The sequence below is a fragment of the Zootoca vivipara genome, chromosome 1 (genome assembly GCF_965207765.1).
Source record: "Zootoca vivipara chromosome 1, rZooViv2.hap1.1, whole genome shotgun sequence".
Taxonomy (NCBI): Eukaryota; Metazoa; Chordata; class Lepidosauria; order Squamata; family Lacertidae; genus Zootoca; species Zootoca vivipara.
This window is the reverse complement of record NC_142582.1, coordinates 49149221-49165141: the sequence shown is the minus strand read 5'-3', so window position 1 is coordinate 49165141 and position 15921 is coordinate 49149221. Positions and strand designations below refer to the sequence as shown.

The window sequence follows — 15921 nt, the reverse complement described above, 5'->3', positions numbered from 1 at the left end:
TTGTGCAGGCAGGCATAACATAGGTGCCAGTTCTGCGGGTCTCTGTGACAGGCTGTGAGGGATCCAGCCAGGGCACTTTTGGAATTGGAGGAGTTTACTGCTCTTTCTCGCCCTGCCCCTGCGCCTTTCCTTCTCCTGCGTGCCCGTTCCAGTGTCAGGGTGCCCTGTCCCACTGTGCCATCTCCCTCTCCCTCGCTTTCTTTCTTTCTTTCACAGCCCCGCACAGTTTCCCCTTTGTTCTTTCCTGAGGAGAGAGGATCGTGTGTGCGTGCCTGTGCCAGCTTTCCCTGAGCTTTCTCTCTCCCCTCTTTCTGGGACACCGTCCCTGCGCTAGCAAATGGGTCTGTCTGCCTCCATAGGCGACACCCACCCACACACCCCAATAGCCCCCCTCTCTCTAGGCAGGGTGCCACCTGACTCTGAGAAATTCCTCGGGCCGGGTGAGCTTTCCCTCCCTCCGCCGCCCCCCCAAGCGAGGTGTGTGTTTGTGGAGGGGGGAGGCTTCGCCCTTGAACCCTCCCCTCCCGCGTCCCCTTTGGAGAGAGGCGCAGAAGCGGGGAGAAGTACGTTTGAGCGCGCGCGTGTGCGTGTGAGGTAGGGGGGAAGGTACCTTGACCCAACCTCAGGGAGGAGAAGGGGAGGAGGAGGAGCAGCAGCCCAGCGGGTTGAGCCAGGCAGCCCTTTCCACACTCAGGCAACTCTCCCCTCGACGCACCTGCAAGGTTGCCCTGAGCTGCCCCTTCTCCGGGCAGCTGGAGTTCTCGAAGCCTGGAGCGCAGGGGCTTCTTCGCTGCCTCAGTCCCCTCCCCTCCCCCTGGTACGCTTTGCGCGGGAACCGGGTTGAATGGGATGTACCGTGAGCCTGGTGTGCTGTGAGGGGACCCCTCGGCCCGTTCCCTTGCCCGGGCCACTGAGGCACCGAGGGACAGCGGCGGCGGCGGCGCCTCAGAGAAGGAAGCAGCTGCCAAGGGTGAGTAATGAGTCCCTGAGGCAAAAAGCAGGGAAGTGGGAAGGGAGAGAGGCACCTTAGAAGAGTCAGAAACTTTTTTTAAAGGGAGGGGAGGAATAAAAGGGAAGCAGGGAGATGAAGGGGGCTTAGAAGGAGCTGGGTTCCAGTCCTGCAGGTGTGCAGGACTCTGAGGGGACAACTGCAGCCATTTTAGGAGCTGGCCCATTAGGGTGAAGGGGTCTCTGTCCCACCCAGCTCAGTCCCCTGCCAGCCAGACCCCAAACTGCTTGTGCCAAAGGGTGCCCAGGCCTGTCAGCTTGATTAACAGGATGCATGTTGCCCTAGCAGGGAGAGGGAGAACAGGAAGGAGACTGGCTTTCCTTGGCTCTGCCTGGCCTATACTTGGCCCCCAGCTCCTGTTGGGTAAGGTTACCAGATTTCCGTTTCCGGGGACAGTCCCCAGATTTACAAATCAGTCCCCATACAAAATCCATTGAAGTTGAAAAGTGTCTGGTAACCTTACTGTTGGGCTTCTTGGCTTCTGCCCTCCTAGTCCCAATGGGCCCCAGCCGCCCCGGAAGGAACGGAGATAAAGGGAAGGAGAGGTGGGTCAGTCAAAGCAAACTCAGTCAAGTGGATCATCCTCAGGATTTGTCACAAGGGCCCACTGACATATGGCTTGTGCGGTTTAAGCAGTGCTGTGCTGCCACACACACACACACAGCTGTTTGGGCAACTTACTTGCTACGTGCTTAGCACAGTCTTGGTTAGAGAGGCAGGGAGGGTTTCTGCTGGCTATGTGTAGCATGACCATGTGAACTTGCCCTCACTTTCTGTGGTGTGGTGAGAAATAGACTGAAGCCTGTGATTTTTAACAGAAGAAAAGAGGCATCACTGTGGGGAAAGGAAATGTGTTATTGGGGGTCTGAAATCAATTAAGAAATGCTCAGGCTAGAGGCTGTCAGTCCTGTTCTCCAATTCAGAGCTCACACAACCTTTTCTATGAAACTTTGGACAACTGAAGACTTTTATTTTTCTATTTACCTTTGATAGAGCTGAATGACCATGGCTTTGGATCTGCTACTTTTGTGTTTCTTTTCTTTGTGTATCCCCCCCCCCGCCAAGTATTTCATTCCTATAGTGGCCAAGCTTTGGCCACCTATGGCTTCCAAAGGGAAGTCCACAAGCAAGACATGAGCATAATAACCCTCTTTCACAACTGATCCCCAGCAACTGCTGTATCAGAGGTAATATAGCTATTGAGACGGAAAGTCTCATCCACCATGAACTTACTTAATCTCCTTTTACTGCTATCCACATCTGTGGCTACCACTACATCTTCTGGTAGTGAATTCCATAACTTAACTGTGCACTGTGTGAAGAAGTCCTGGGAGATGAGAGTGAATTTGAGGGAAGGTCCGAAGGGAATGTTGGGTGAATGAGAGTGGGCAAACTGGTAGTTAGATGAAAGGACTGGGGACCTTACAGCAGCTGGGTTAGGCATCTGAAAGATGGGGCACCCCATCAAATTTAAGTCATTTATGAGAGATTGATCCTGATGTTCATGGTACAACATGGAACGTGCCAGAAAAAAAGGGGGGAAATAATTGTTTGGCCTATTTGTTGATGATCTGAACAACAGGGTTAAACCATAGAGAGGTATATTGAAGTTAAATATCTGGAGAAATGTCCCAGCTATTGCAGCAGTCAGTCTGCCTAAGGAAGTTGTGGCATATCATAGCTCGGAGGTCTTTGAGGAGAGGCTGTACAGGTATCTATCAAAGATGTTTTAGCACACAACGATCCAATCTCAGGGCAAAAGTTTGGATGGGTGTCTTCCAGGAATGATTCTCTGCCAGTTTCATTCTCACTCAAAATGAGAGTAGCAGTCACTGTTCTTCTCCCTGCAACCTGCATTTAGGAGGAAGGAAGGAAAGAAGGAAGGAAGGAAGGGCCCAGAATAGAAAGAAAGGGAAAACACACCCCTAGACTCTATTTTATGCTTCTCAGTTTTAAAAGAGCACAGTGCCAGAGTGTGGTCATGCCTCATGCACCTATAGTGTTGGCAAACCTGCAGTGCCCAGAACAGCTTAGCCAACATGCAGTTGTTCTCTATTTTTGGAGCCCCAAGGTCTATACTTAAGCTGAGGCCAGGCTATTTGGGGATGATGTTGCCTTTTCTTTTGCTTGGGGAAAGAGACTCACGTTTCCTGCTTTTCAGCTGTGCTGGCTGGGGCTGATGAGAGCTGTAGCCCAAACACCCACAGGGCATTGGCTTGAGGAAAACGGAAGCCATGTATTCCTGGTAACCTTTTGCCGTCTTGTCGTCCTCCCTTATTAAGCCACCCACAGTGGTAGGGAAGAGGGAGAAAGCAAGATCAGCTGGGGAAAACAAAAGAGGAGACATTAGCAGGCAAACATGTGCCTATGCACTCATCACTTCACTTCTCACCATATAATAAGCAGGCCTTTCTGTTGTGGGGGTGGAAGCCTGTGTGCTATTGGCCTGTTGCCCTCTTACCGTAGATATGCCCAGTGGAAAAAGAAAAACAAGAGCAGGCATCCACTCTTCATGTCTCCTCCATCAGCCTGCCAACTAACATGCCATCCCATACAGACAAGCTTGCACTGCGGCTGAAACACGATTGTGCCTAGGTTCTGTCCTCTTGAGCACTCCCTCATGCTGTAACCAGCACGAGTTTGCATTCCCGTTTGCATTGCATTGGACTATCTCTACCCAGTCCATGCTCACTGCTGCTGTTGGGCCCTTCTCCAGAGGACTGTAGAGAACTGGGCTAACTTGCAAAACCCTTTCGGTTCCTTCTGATATCATTTCACTTTGGCCATTTTTGATTTCCAGCAGCAAACACGATGTGGCATTCATCTGGCTTCAACACCTGCAAATTTATTGACGTAATCTGCTGCCTCTTAATCCTCTCCTATGGGTTGCTTTAATAAAGTGAAAGGTCAGGGTTTTTCACCAGGTGATACAACAGCTTCTGAGAAGTGATTGTGCTGCAGTCAGAGAAAGTTTCTACTGTATTTGCCTCTGTCTATTGGCGCCAATGGATGCTCTCCAATGGATGCAAGTAGCAGCCTCTGAGAGGTGATTTTTGTGGAGGCTATGGTCCCCCAGGGCTGCTTTATTAACTGTCGCCTCATATCAAGAGCCTCTAGACTAGTGGGTTCTTGTGAGTGTGTTCTGCAACCTGTCACTGAAGCAACAATAGTGCATTAGTGGTGGATTTATAATGGGTAAGGTAAAGGACCCCTGGACAGTTAAGTCCAGTCAAGCTTGACTATGGGGTGCAGCATCCAAATATTAGTTGTCCTGCAATGGTTCCCTAATGAGATTGCATTATTGAAATCTCAAGGGACACCCTTGCACTAGAGCACAACAAGAGTGGGGCCGGGGAAAAACGCAGCCCAGGACATTTGTGGTATGGAAAGTTTCAGGATTTCAGCTGGAACTTACAGAAAATGTGCTGATTAGAAATCACCCTCTTTAAACCTGGGACATCATTTACATTAAATTCCTGAGTTGTAATTCGTTTGTATGGCCCTTTGCCCCCAGGGCACCTTTCACTACTCATGCCACAGATGAATGCTGTTAATGTGGAATAGCAAAGGTTTGTCATTTGGAAGCACTTTCTGACCTGTGGTGTTTACAGCCCAAACCAAGTTAAGTCGCCCACATGAAAACTCCCCCAGTTGGTTCAAATGCTCCAGTTCCAATGAGCCTTCAGTTCATGTGAGGGACAAGATCCTTCTTGGAGCGCAGTCCCCTCTCTTTACTCACAGAACAGCCTATTTTCAGATTATAAGGAAGCTTTTGTGTGCAGTCCAATTAGCCAAGGTATTTACATTACAGCTGAAAGCATTAACTGATAAGAAGTCTCATTCTTATCGAAAGCAGCCGAGCTCGGGAACAACCCTGAATTTTTATTCTGGGCCAGGAAAAACCAGAACTGGAAAGTGATAACCTTAATTTATTAGGGCCAAACTAAAAACAATACAAAACTAATTTGAATATCATAGCTGACCCATGGAATATGCAAAGCAAGAATACCTCTGAGCGTATGCAGAGCACAAGGCCAGGCCTTCCATTGTCCCAGGCAGCTCATCTGGGGTGTCAAGAAAGGTCAGAAAATTGTTACTTTTTAATTAGTATTAATTTTTAAAATTGTTGTTACTTTTTAATTATTATTAAGTTTTTAGTTATATTTTTCCTCCGGGGGGGGGGGGGAGAACTTATGGGGCTCCCTGACTTAGGTGCCAACATAACTTAGTCAGCCTAAGACGCGGGTGGCGCTGTGGTCTAAAGCACTGAGCCTATTGGGCTCGCTTGCCGATCAAAAGGTCGGCAGTTTGAATCCCAATGACGGGGTGAGTTCCCATTGCTCTATCCCAGCTTCTGCCAACCTAGCAGTTCGAAACCACACCAGTGCAAGTAGATATATAGGTACCGCTGCAGCAGAAAGGTAAATGGTGTTTCCGTGTGCTCTGGTTTCCATCACGGTGTTCCGTTGTGCCAGAAGCGGTTTAGTCATGCTGGCCACATGACCTGGAAAGCTGCCTGCGGACAAATGCTGGCCCCCTTGGCCTGAAAGCGAGATGAGCACCACACCCCATAGTCGCCTTCAACTGGACATAACTGTCCAGGGGTCCTTTACCTTTACCTTAGTCAGCCTTGGATGCTAGGCACCTTAGCAGGGGATGGGGAGATTTGCTATTCCGTGTCAGGCAGCATAATGTCTTGGGTTGTCTGTGGGAAAGAGAGGTTCTTGTCCATACACAACGCTCAGGACCCACAGCCTGTCCACACAATAATAGAATTCAGGAGTCAGGTGCCCCCAGGGCAGATAGCATAGCAACCTTCAGTCTCACCAACTCTTATCTTTTCATTTTAGAAATTATGCACCGGATAGTTATCCTAGCGGGGAATGCCAACTTGTCTGTCTGCCACATTTTTTTCTGGGAGGCGTCTCTGGCTTGTTATGAGATTAATTTCACTGGCTTCTGATTAATCTCAGCCTGAAGATAATCTTTTGTTTGTGACATCTGTTCAGTTGCCGTGGAAATCATTAGGATCCCCTTTCACTAATGGGAGAGGAGCTCTAGAAAAGGTTGAAAGAGAAGCGGGTGGAGAGACATATATTGAGTCTGCAGATACAGTGGGGGCTGACCTGCTAAGGCAAATAGAGCAGGGCCCCCCCACCAACTTCAATCTGCCTTCAGCCAATCCCTACCCTGAGTGCCTCCCTACTTACAACTAGCTCAGGTGGCAGATGTCAGTTCCCTCTTCCTTAGTCTCAGTGCAGCCACTTTTGGAACCCAGCAGGGAGGGAGGGAGATGGGGACAAAACTAGAATTAGCTGGACCTGCCCATCATCTGGCACCACCTACTGTCGGCCTCCCTGCTTTCTACTCTACCGACTTCAATGGACACCCTTGTTTGGTACTCAAGGCCGTGCTGCACTTGCAGTATAGGGCCTGTTTCCAGGTGGGGGATAAGATGAAACCAAAGTCAGTAAAATGGCTCCATTTCAAAATGCCTTGAACCTTAGCCTTCGGGCCAAGGAATGCTTTGTCAGTCCACCTGCTCAGATTCCCCAGTTTCAGACAGAACTTCTTTCTCTTCTGCCCTAAAATGTGGTGTAGATGCAAAACACTGTTGTGTTTTTTTCATTCCAAAAGAGAAAAATAGTTTTGTTGTGTGTGTGTGTGTGCGCGCGTGCGCGTGCGTGTGTGTGTGTCTTTTTCTTGCATTTATTTGTACAGTACTATACACCTCTCTCAGGGTTGTCAATGAGGGGAGCATTCCAGGTTTTAGCCCATGGGGTACCATTTCAGCTTCTTTTCCACAAGATCAAAAGATCATTGCATGAGCACAGCCCTGAACATGATTGCCAACTTTCTTACTTTGCCAGAACAGACCTGAAAACCACAACAACAAAATCAAAACTACCTCTTTCATGATGAAAAACGATTCTGTTGTTGTTGTTGTTGTTGTTGTTGTTGTTGTTGTTGTTGTTGTTGTTGTTCCTTTAAAAAAACTGCTTGGCCAAACCCACTCAAGTTTAAATATACATCTATATAAAGCAGAACCATCTCTCTCCCCTTCACTCACACACACACACAAACAAACACATAAACTGTGCTTTAAAGTCACACTGTGCCTTTAAAGCACAAAGAATTGTGGACGCTGTAGTTTACCCCTCACAGCGTTACAATTTCCAGCAACCCTCAACAAACAAACAGTGCCCAGAATTCTTTGAGAAGGGATATGTGCTTTGAGTGTGCTCTACAGGTATAGTGTGGAGAGAGAGAGAGAGAGAGAGAGAGAGAGAGAGAGAGAGAGAGAGAGAGAGAGAGAGAGAGAGAGAGATTCCTTCCCTAGAACTCCACACAGTATGTATACAGAGTTATAGCATTATTAAGTGGCAGGACTGCTGTGGAAGGGCACTGACTGAGATTTTTTATAACAAACCATTTCTCTCCAGGGTCAAGCTCAGGACAAACTGATTAAGTGAGTGTGCTGAAGAAGCCCGCTATGAATAGCACTGATTGGCTTATACCTATGATATCATTCCCCCCCCTCCCGCTCCAGAACAACTTTGCAAATTCTTTTTCAATTGATTTCACTTTATAAAAAGAAAAGAAAAAGGCAATGATTGATGATTTAAATAAATTGTACTTGTTTCTTTGAGACTATTTTTATCTCACATTTCCTATATATGTGTGTGCATTCAAGGTGGCTAAAAACAAATTCATAAAAACAAATAAAAAACAAAAACAAAACAACCCTCAACAATACAAAATAAAAAAGGTGCATAAAAGAAACAGTGTGAAATATGGGCTAACTATCTTGGTTAATTTAAAAGCTCACCCAAATAAAACCATCTTCACCAGACAGCAGAAAATGGAAATTGTGGAATGTGTCAGATGAATCCCCTCATGAATGCAACAGGTTAGTCTGCAGGAAAATATTTGGGATGCTCTAGCTCATGGGTAGGCAAACTAAGGCTCAGGGTCCGGATCCGGCCCAATCACCTTCTCAATCCGGGCCATGGACAGTCCGGGAATCAGCGTGTTTTTACATGAGTAGAATGTGTCCATTTATTTAAAATGCATCTCTGGGTTATTTGTGGGGCATAGGAATTCATTCACCCCCCCCAAAAAATATAGTCTAGCCCCCCCCCCACAACATCTAGGGGACAGTGGACTGGCCCCCCTGTTGAAAACGTTTACTGATCCCTGCTCTAACTGCATGTAGAACACATTAGAGTAGTTTAAACTGGTTTGTCACTAAAGCACAAATTACCTTGGTCATATATTATATAGCAGGCATCCCCAAACTGCAGCCCTCCAGATGTTTTGGCCTACATTTCCCATGATCCCTAGCTAACAGGACCAGTGGTTGGGGAAGATGGGAATTGTAGTCCAAAACATCTGGAGGGCCAAAGTTTGGGGATGCCTGTTATATAGCAACAAAACAAAGCCCTAGTTGGAGTCAAAGCTATGGTCCTATGGGCATGTCCTATAACTAACAAGGCTACATTCCCCCCCATTCTTCTGAGCCCCCCAAGGTACACATAAAAGGGTTGATGGCCAGCTTGGGAAGAAGCAATGTCCTTTGGGATACCATGATTGAATTATGCCATTCAAGGGTGCAAGGTATATTATATTTATAGGGTTGTGTTTTAAAAACATTTCATAGAGATAAGGCATGGGCTGTGTGCCTGAGGGTGAACCTGCACTAGAAAAAGCATGTTACAAAGGCACATGTGACAGTTGCTAAGACGGTTGGAGCTTCTTCATCAGATGTCATTAGCAAAAGACACTTCTAACAAATGCTGCAAAATGTCTGTTTATGGTGTCAATCTGTATTACAAGAAAGTTATTGACAGCCACTTTAGAATATTCACACTTCAGTAAACTCCAGAATTTTAAGTAAGGGAAGGACTAGGAATTAACATAATTCTCAACACTTCATAAAACTGTGTTGTGACTTTATCCTGTGAATCGCCTTGAGACCTACGGGTATAGGGTGGTATATAAATCCTCCTCCTCCTCCAAGCTGGTGGTGGCTATGAGCAGCATTTCCTTGCTTCCATGTCCCTGCATCATTTTACCAAGCAGGTGGTGCATTGAGGACAGCGTAGTTGCCATACCAGCTTTCCACTTTGTGGGGAAAAATGTCTGTGGTTGCCACTGACTGCCCACAGTGTCTCTCTACTATCCACAAGTACACTTAATACCTTCTTTCCCAGCAGGACACACGTGCAATCATCACTCTGCAAAATGATTTGCATGTAGTTTCATGTGCAAGAGAGGACTCTCCATACAAGAGATCTGTCATAGTTAAAGTGGCCCTCATGCTCCTTGGCACGCATGCACTCATTCCCTGTCGCCTCTGCCTTGCTGCATGAGCGCCCCTGCTCCCTCACAGTTCAGCACTGCAGCAGGGCCCCAGCTGCAGTGGCTCAGGCGCTTTCGCTGCAGCCTTGTGTAACTCAGAGCTCTGGTGGTGCAGCAGCTGCAACCGCTTTGCTGCATGCCTTACAGAAGGAGCCTATTGAGAAGCAGCCAGGAGTCCTCCCCCCCCCTTTCTTTCCTTTTCTTGGTTTCCCCATTGGCTTCTATGTTATCCCTTATCGTTCTTAAACAGACGGAATTAAATGGGGGAGGGGTAATAAAATAAACCTGTGTCAGCACAACACAAAGGCTTGAAACCCGGTGGAAAAGGAAAAGAGAAATCGGGAGGTCTGAATGACAGGGCAGCTCTGCTGGCAGATTAATAAATAGGAAGCAATGAGTTTGAGAATGGACCAGACTGGCTCTCTGGAGTTAACTCCTGGCTCTGCACACATTCACCTTGTGACTTTGGTCTAACCTCGTCTACAATGCTCTCAACCTATTTCCTTTTTGGGGTGTGGGCTGGGCTGAATTCCAGCCAGAGAAACTGCACCAAACAACCTGAGGATAGGAGGCATTTGGGATGCAGCAGCAGTAGAATACAGGCAATGGACTGAGGAACCTGCTTTATTCAGCAGTATCATAGATATTCTTCAGCTAACATACTTTTCTGCACAGGGTGTGTGTGCATGATGTGTGGCTTCAAGCTGTCAGTGGCACTACTTCCTTATTTTTCCTAGAAAGAGGGTACTATAAATATCTATGGGGTGGGTTTGTTTTGTTTTTGTTTTGTTTTTGTTTTGTTTTTGTTTTGTTTTGTTTTTGTTTTGTTTTTGTTTTTGTTTTTGTTTTGTTTTTGTTTTGTTTTTGTTTTGTTTTTGTTTTGTTTTTGTTTTGTTTTTGTTTTGTTTTTGTTTTGTTTTTGTTTTGTTTTTGTTTTGTTTTAACTTACTCTCTCCTTGTCAAGGCTTTCTTTGGTCAGTAACCCCCAGCACAAGAGCAGAGGAGGGGGAAGCAGCTTTGAGCCACATGGTTCAGTTCAGATGCTGGTCAATTAACACTGAGCATCCAGCACACAGGCAACATGGTAACCATTAAGGTAACCATAGAAGGAATGGATTGACTTGTGCATTTAGCATGTCTACAGCTGTAGTGGTGTGTGTGTGTGTGTGTGTGTGTGTGTGTGTGTGAGAGAGAGAGAGAGAGAGAGAGAGAGAGAGAGAGAGAGAGAGAGAGAGATCTGAATTGACGTCAGGGAGGAAGGCAGTGCCTTGTCCTGGATCTTAGCGAAGGAAATCAAATAAAATTGTGGTTTTATACAACATTTGGGGTGTCCTGGTTTTTACTTTTTGAAATATGGCATTGCCACCTGCAATACAAACACAGGAGGAAAAGTTGCAGGACTGACTGCTTCTCTTCAGCTGTGGGGGAGCACTTATATGACCTACTGTACTCAACTAGAATAAACCATAGCTGCCAAGTTATCCCTTTTTTACAGGGATTTTCCCTTATGCTGAATAGGCTTCCTCACGAGAAAAGCGAAAACTTGGCAGCTATGGAATAAACTTCAATCTGAATTGAAGACCCTCCCCTGCCCCCAGCATCAAGTCATCCTGGTCTGAGAAAGACTTCACTCTAAAGCTCTCCTGGTGATGCCTGGGTGATGGCATATAACTTACAGTGGGAGATATATCAGAGAGCCTATTGGAAGTGATGTAGTGGTTATTGTCTCTCAGCCTAACCTACCTCACAGGGTTGTTGAGCGGATAAACTGTGTGTGGGGAAGGAACTATGTTTGGTGCGTTGAGCTTCTTGGAGAACAGGTATATCACCCACATTTCTTGATCCATTGTGTAGCCATGGTGCTGACAATTAAGTACAGCATTGTGCTCTATGGCCATTTGAACCACAGGGAAACAGGGTACTCAGTGTGCTGTCTAGGACTATGATGGCCTTCTGGAAAAAGGGGCAACCTTTCAGAATAATGGATGCTTTTAAAAGGGAGGAGGAAAAGGTGGTAGTGTGACCATAGCTCTCAACCCTCCCTTTTTTGCGGGAAACTCCCTTATTCCAAGCCGTTTCCTGCTGCAGCTCCTCTCCCTCCCCCTGCCGGCTTTTCTTCATTCAGAGTCTTCATTGCTACCCCTCTGGTTTGTGTATATCTGTGGGGGGGGGGTCTATCGCTCTGAGGTGAGGTGAGTGCGTTTTTTGGAGTGCTAAAGGATGCAAAGCCTGCAACACATTTGTATAATAAGTCATTAATGGATTCCAGAGAGCCAAAAGACTGAACCTGATCAATCCCCCCATGAAGAATTGACTATTTTTTATTAAAGATTTTCTTGATTTACAGAAGGCGTGTACAATGTCTCTCTCATATTTCCCCCCTCTAACATTTTAACAAATCAGTTTTGGTTATTGAGACATTGGGAAGAAAAGGGGGGAAGAGGAGGTTGGGATGGGGAGATGGATGGGGGCGGTGTCCATTTTGCAGGACATTCTGAAGGTGGGGAAAGATGATGGTGTGTAGCCTGGTGTAAATTAATTTGTAGCCTGGGGGGGATTACCGCGGTGTGGACTGTCCCTGAGAGTCGTAGACTGTCCCTGGGACAGGTGAGGGTGCTGATCCCTTATTTTCAAATCCGAAACTTGACAGCTATGAGTATGACATTGTACAATCCCAAGTGTTTTGCGTATGAGATTGTTTTATACTGAATGCCTCTTGGTGCAAGGACTGCTGGGCGGAGTAGAACCACTTCAGTCCTCCCTCTGGGATGGTCTCTCAGCTTCCTTCCAGATTCTGTGCCAGACCTTTGAGGTTTCAAGCTCTGACCTGCTATTTTGCTAACCAGCATTTCCTCCTTGTACTGAGAGCATTGGCCATGATGAAAAACGATGTCAGATCAAGATGATCTCTCTGCCCCTTGCTCATCTCAAATAAACTGTCATCGACAAATCCCTTATGAGCTGGCCCCTTGCCAAGTCTACTGCATTTCACAGCCCAAACTCACTGCCGCTTCCTCCTCCTCCTCCTCATGGCTGTCTGACTGCAGGCAACACTAATCACTTTCCCTTTCCCATCCCATTTCCCTGGGAAATTGAAAATCTTTTGACTTTTCATCCCAGCCTGGGCTGAATAAATAAATACTCTTAAAACATTTATCATGTGCATTGTGAGCCTGGTTGCTTTTCTACTTCTTTGATTTCTATCCTGCAAGATCTGGGCAGTTCACATATTTTCGATTTTATTTTTCTTTTAACGGCAGCGGCTGTTGTGCGGGGTGGGGGTGGGGGGAACACCCAAGGAAATACAATTGTAGCAAATGTTCCAATGCACCCTCCCTCCCTATAGGCAGCCCCTTTGGGCATTAAACCAAAGAGCAGCTTGCTACTGTGGCTGCATATACACTGTCTCTCTAAAGCACATGATGTATCTATCCCAAAGAATCCTGGGAACTGTAGTTTGTTAAGGGTGCTGGGAATTGTAGCTCTGTGGGGTGAAACTACAGTTCCCGGGATAATTTGGGGGAAGTGATGCACTTTAAATGTGCCTTAAATGTACAGTATGGTGTGTGTGATATTGGCCTTCCTGGGCAGGAAGGATGCACAGACAAACTTGTAGCAGCTCTTCGTCCTCTGGTGCCAGGCTAATGGCGCCTGCTGTGCTTCTGTGGCCATGGGCCAAATGGCTGTTCTAGCTGAATTCTCTTTGGGAGGGAAGGAAGCAGGGAGGGAGAAAGAAGCTCTCAGGAACTGCTGGCCCTCTGGCTAACCATGGTGTCTGGGACCAGGCTGTCCCTTTTCCACAGAGAGACTCTTTCATCAAATTAAATTAAGCTAAATTAAAGAGAAAGTCTCTTTAATGAAGGCACTCTATGAAGCCATGTGTTCTCTCCCCAAGGTGATGAAGGGACCATGACCATCTCCTTTCTGGAGGAGGAGGAGGAGGAGGAGGAGGAGGAGGAGGAGGAGGAGGAGGAGGAGGAGACCCCCGCTTTGTGTCATGGGAACTGATTGTTCACTTCCCGTTGGAGTTTCTGCTCTACAAAATTGCTTGTGGTTTGATGGGTGCAGCTGCCATGCACCCATTTATCACTTTCCCACAGAGACGCTACCCCACATCTCACAGAGCTACAGTTCCCAGCACCTTTAACAAGGGTTCTCGGAATTCTTTTTGGGAAGATCCGGCCCTTTAAATGTCTGGCCATACACACGGCTGCTTTTGTACACCACTCTTCAGCTGCTTTTGTACACCACTCTTCGGGGGTGCCTGAAAGTCACAAGTGAGGATGCCTGCTGAGTCCGTCCTGGAAGAGTCTTTCACAGCTTGGGACAGGTGACACTGGCACTTGGCTCCTGGGTGAGGCCAGATGGGCCTCTGTAACACAGGGGACAACTAGGAGAGCTCCTCTGGATTATCTCAATGGTCGAGCTGGAACAGAAGGGCCTAGAGGTATCCTGGACCCTATTTATTTGTGATAGTAATGCCACGGAATTCAAGAAAGTTCAGAATTCTAGGACTGGAGGGCCAATTTTGGATCATTTTGCTTGTTCTCCAAAGCCCCCTGGATCCCCTCTGAATTCCTTATTCGGCTCCAGAGTCTGAACAAAATGAAACTGCAATGCTCTCATCCATCCCTGCTATATCATGAGTAAGCACTGTCATGTGACATATCTTGGAGAGTCCTTCCTCTTATCTTTCTTCAGGCTTGGACTCTCAATGGGCACCAGCAACAAAGTGAAGCGGGAATAGGTAAATTAATTCAGCTTCTAGGCCCCACTACTAATTGTCACAGGTCCCCCAATTTTAAAACAGTCCAGTCCGAGGCCAGTACAGCAGCACTTCAGTTACCCAAGAGAAGCAATCACTCAGGATTAGGTTTAGGTCTCTACCTCTAGCCCTGTGAACCCAGATTCCTCAAACCACTCCTAAATACTACAGAACACATTGGTACTGCAGAAGCAGCAGTGTTTGCAAGCTGAAAGAGTGTGGTCAGAAGAACCCCCATACAAAGCAATCAAGTTTCTGCTGGAATTTTATTCTACTTTTCTATCCTTCAATTCTGGCATGTGGCCTAAAGAATGAAATTGCAGCTGGGCCTGTAAAATCATGGATGATTGGCCAGGCTGCTTTTTTCCTATAGCATCAGTCCAAGAAGACTAGCGTGCCATCTTTTAAAATCTCATACTTCTTTTCTTTTCTTTTTTTTAAAAAAAATTAAAATAAGCCTGATCCCACCTGTGTCATCTTGACATCTGGAATAAGGTGTTGCACCAGATCATGGAGCCAAAGTGAGAGTTATCTCCTCTCAAATGCATCCTGCTGCAGGACCATGAGTGTAGGTGAGCTTGCTGTGAAGGCTCTGGATTCTGTTTTGGCTTAAGCAACTCTACTGGGGAAACAAATCCTAAAGTGAGATCCATTATCTTTGCAAATGACGCATAGGTCACACCTAACCTAAGTGTGTTTTCCAAGGGCTTCATTCCCAAAATCTGGGCCAGATTTGTTATGGAAAAAAAGAGCCAGATTCCAATTAGGCGCTAAGAGAAAGGGAAGGTTTTTCAAAAGCACACAAAATGGATCCACTCCAGCAGTTTCTGTTGTGTCATCTTTGGCTGGATTTTCAGTCAGGCTGGACAAAATTGAAGGTGGGTGTCTAGTCCCTTTCTGGAAACCAGGATAACTTTGGGATGGGAAAGGCTACTTTGAGTGAAAACGAGCCTCTCAGGGCCACATGCAAACCTATGTTATGTTGAGCACCTGATTCACCGTAGAAGTGCACTCATCAATGAACAATTTTTAAATTTAGGATCAAACTCAGGGAAGACCAGCTCTGTCCATTTGCAGCAGAAGTTAGTTGTGCACAGTGTTTATTGAGTCATCATAAATGCTAGTGCGGTGTAGTAGCAGGATCTGGCTGACTTTGGCAGTGCCTGCCAAGCCCAGCCCTTACCTGCCTCACACCTGATGTATGGCAGGAGTGCATTGGTTGCCTGAAATGGCCTCTCAGGCCATATGGGGAGGACTGGCAAGACAGACTTTGCCCACGGGCTGGAGGTTCTACACCCCTGGGTTAGAGCATAGGACTTGGGCTGGGGAGACCCAGATTCAAATCCCCAACCAGCCATGAAACTCATTGGGTGACCTTGGGCAAGGCACTGGCCCAGTTCACACATAATACTAAGGTAAACCATGGTTTAGCATGAAGAAACGCATGTTCCTGGAGAGAAGATCACAGCCACTGTGCTTCTTCCCCTGTCCTGCTTTTGCTGCAGCAGTACACAGTGGGGCTAAGACATGGTTTGACTTAGCCTTACATGCGAATCAGGTCACCAACTTTGACTGTAAGTGTATGACTTTTGTTCTATCCTCTGGTTCCCATAAAAAAACCCCAAAGTGGCTCCTGCAAGCCTAATATCTGCCCACCCCAGGTATATGTGAAGCACTTCAAACATGTTAACCAAGCAATCCTATATATATCTACTCAGAAGTAAATCTCATTCTGTTCAGTGGGGTTTATTTCCAGGTAAGTGGATACAGTATTGGATTGCAGCCT

General features: G+C 46.7%; 1 protein-coding gene across 11 annotated transcripts in view; it reads left to right on the top strand.

Annotated features, from left to right (window-relative positions):
- The first annotated feature begins 537 nt into the window (after positions 1–537).
- Positions 538–15921, top strand: part of TNS1 (tensin 1) — a 310381-nt gene continuing 294997 nt past the window's right edge. For all 11 annotated transcript variants that reach the window (XM_088662779.1, XM_088662729.1, XM_088662773.1 and 8 more), the window contains exon 1: positions 538–970. In XM_088662779.1, coding sequence (XP_088518905.1) covers positions 845–970 — 126 coding nt within the window. In that variant the 5' untranslated portion in view covers positions 538–844. The remainder of the gene's footprint in view (positions 971–15921) is intronic.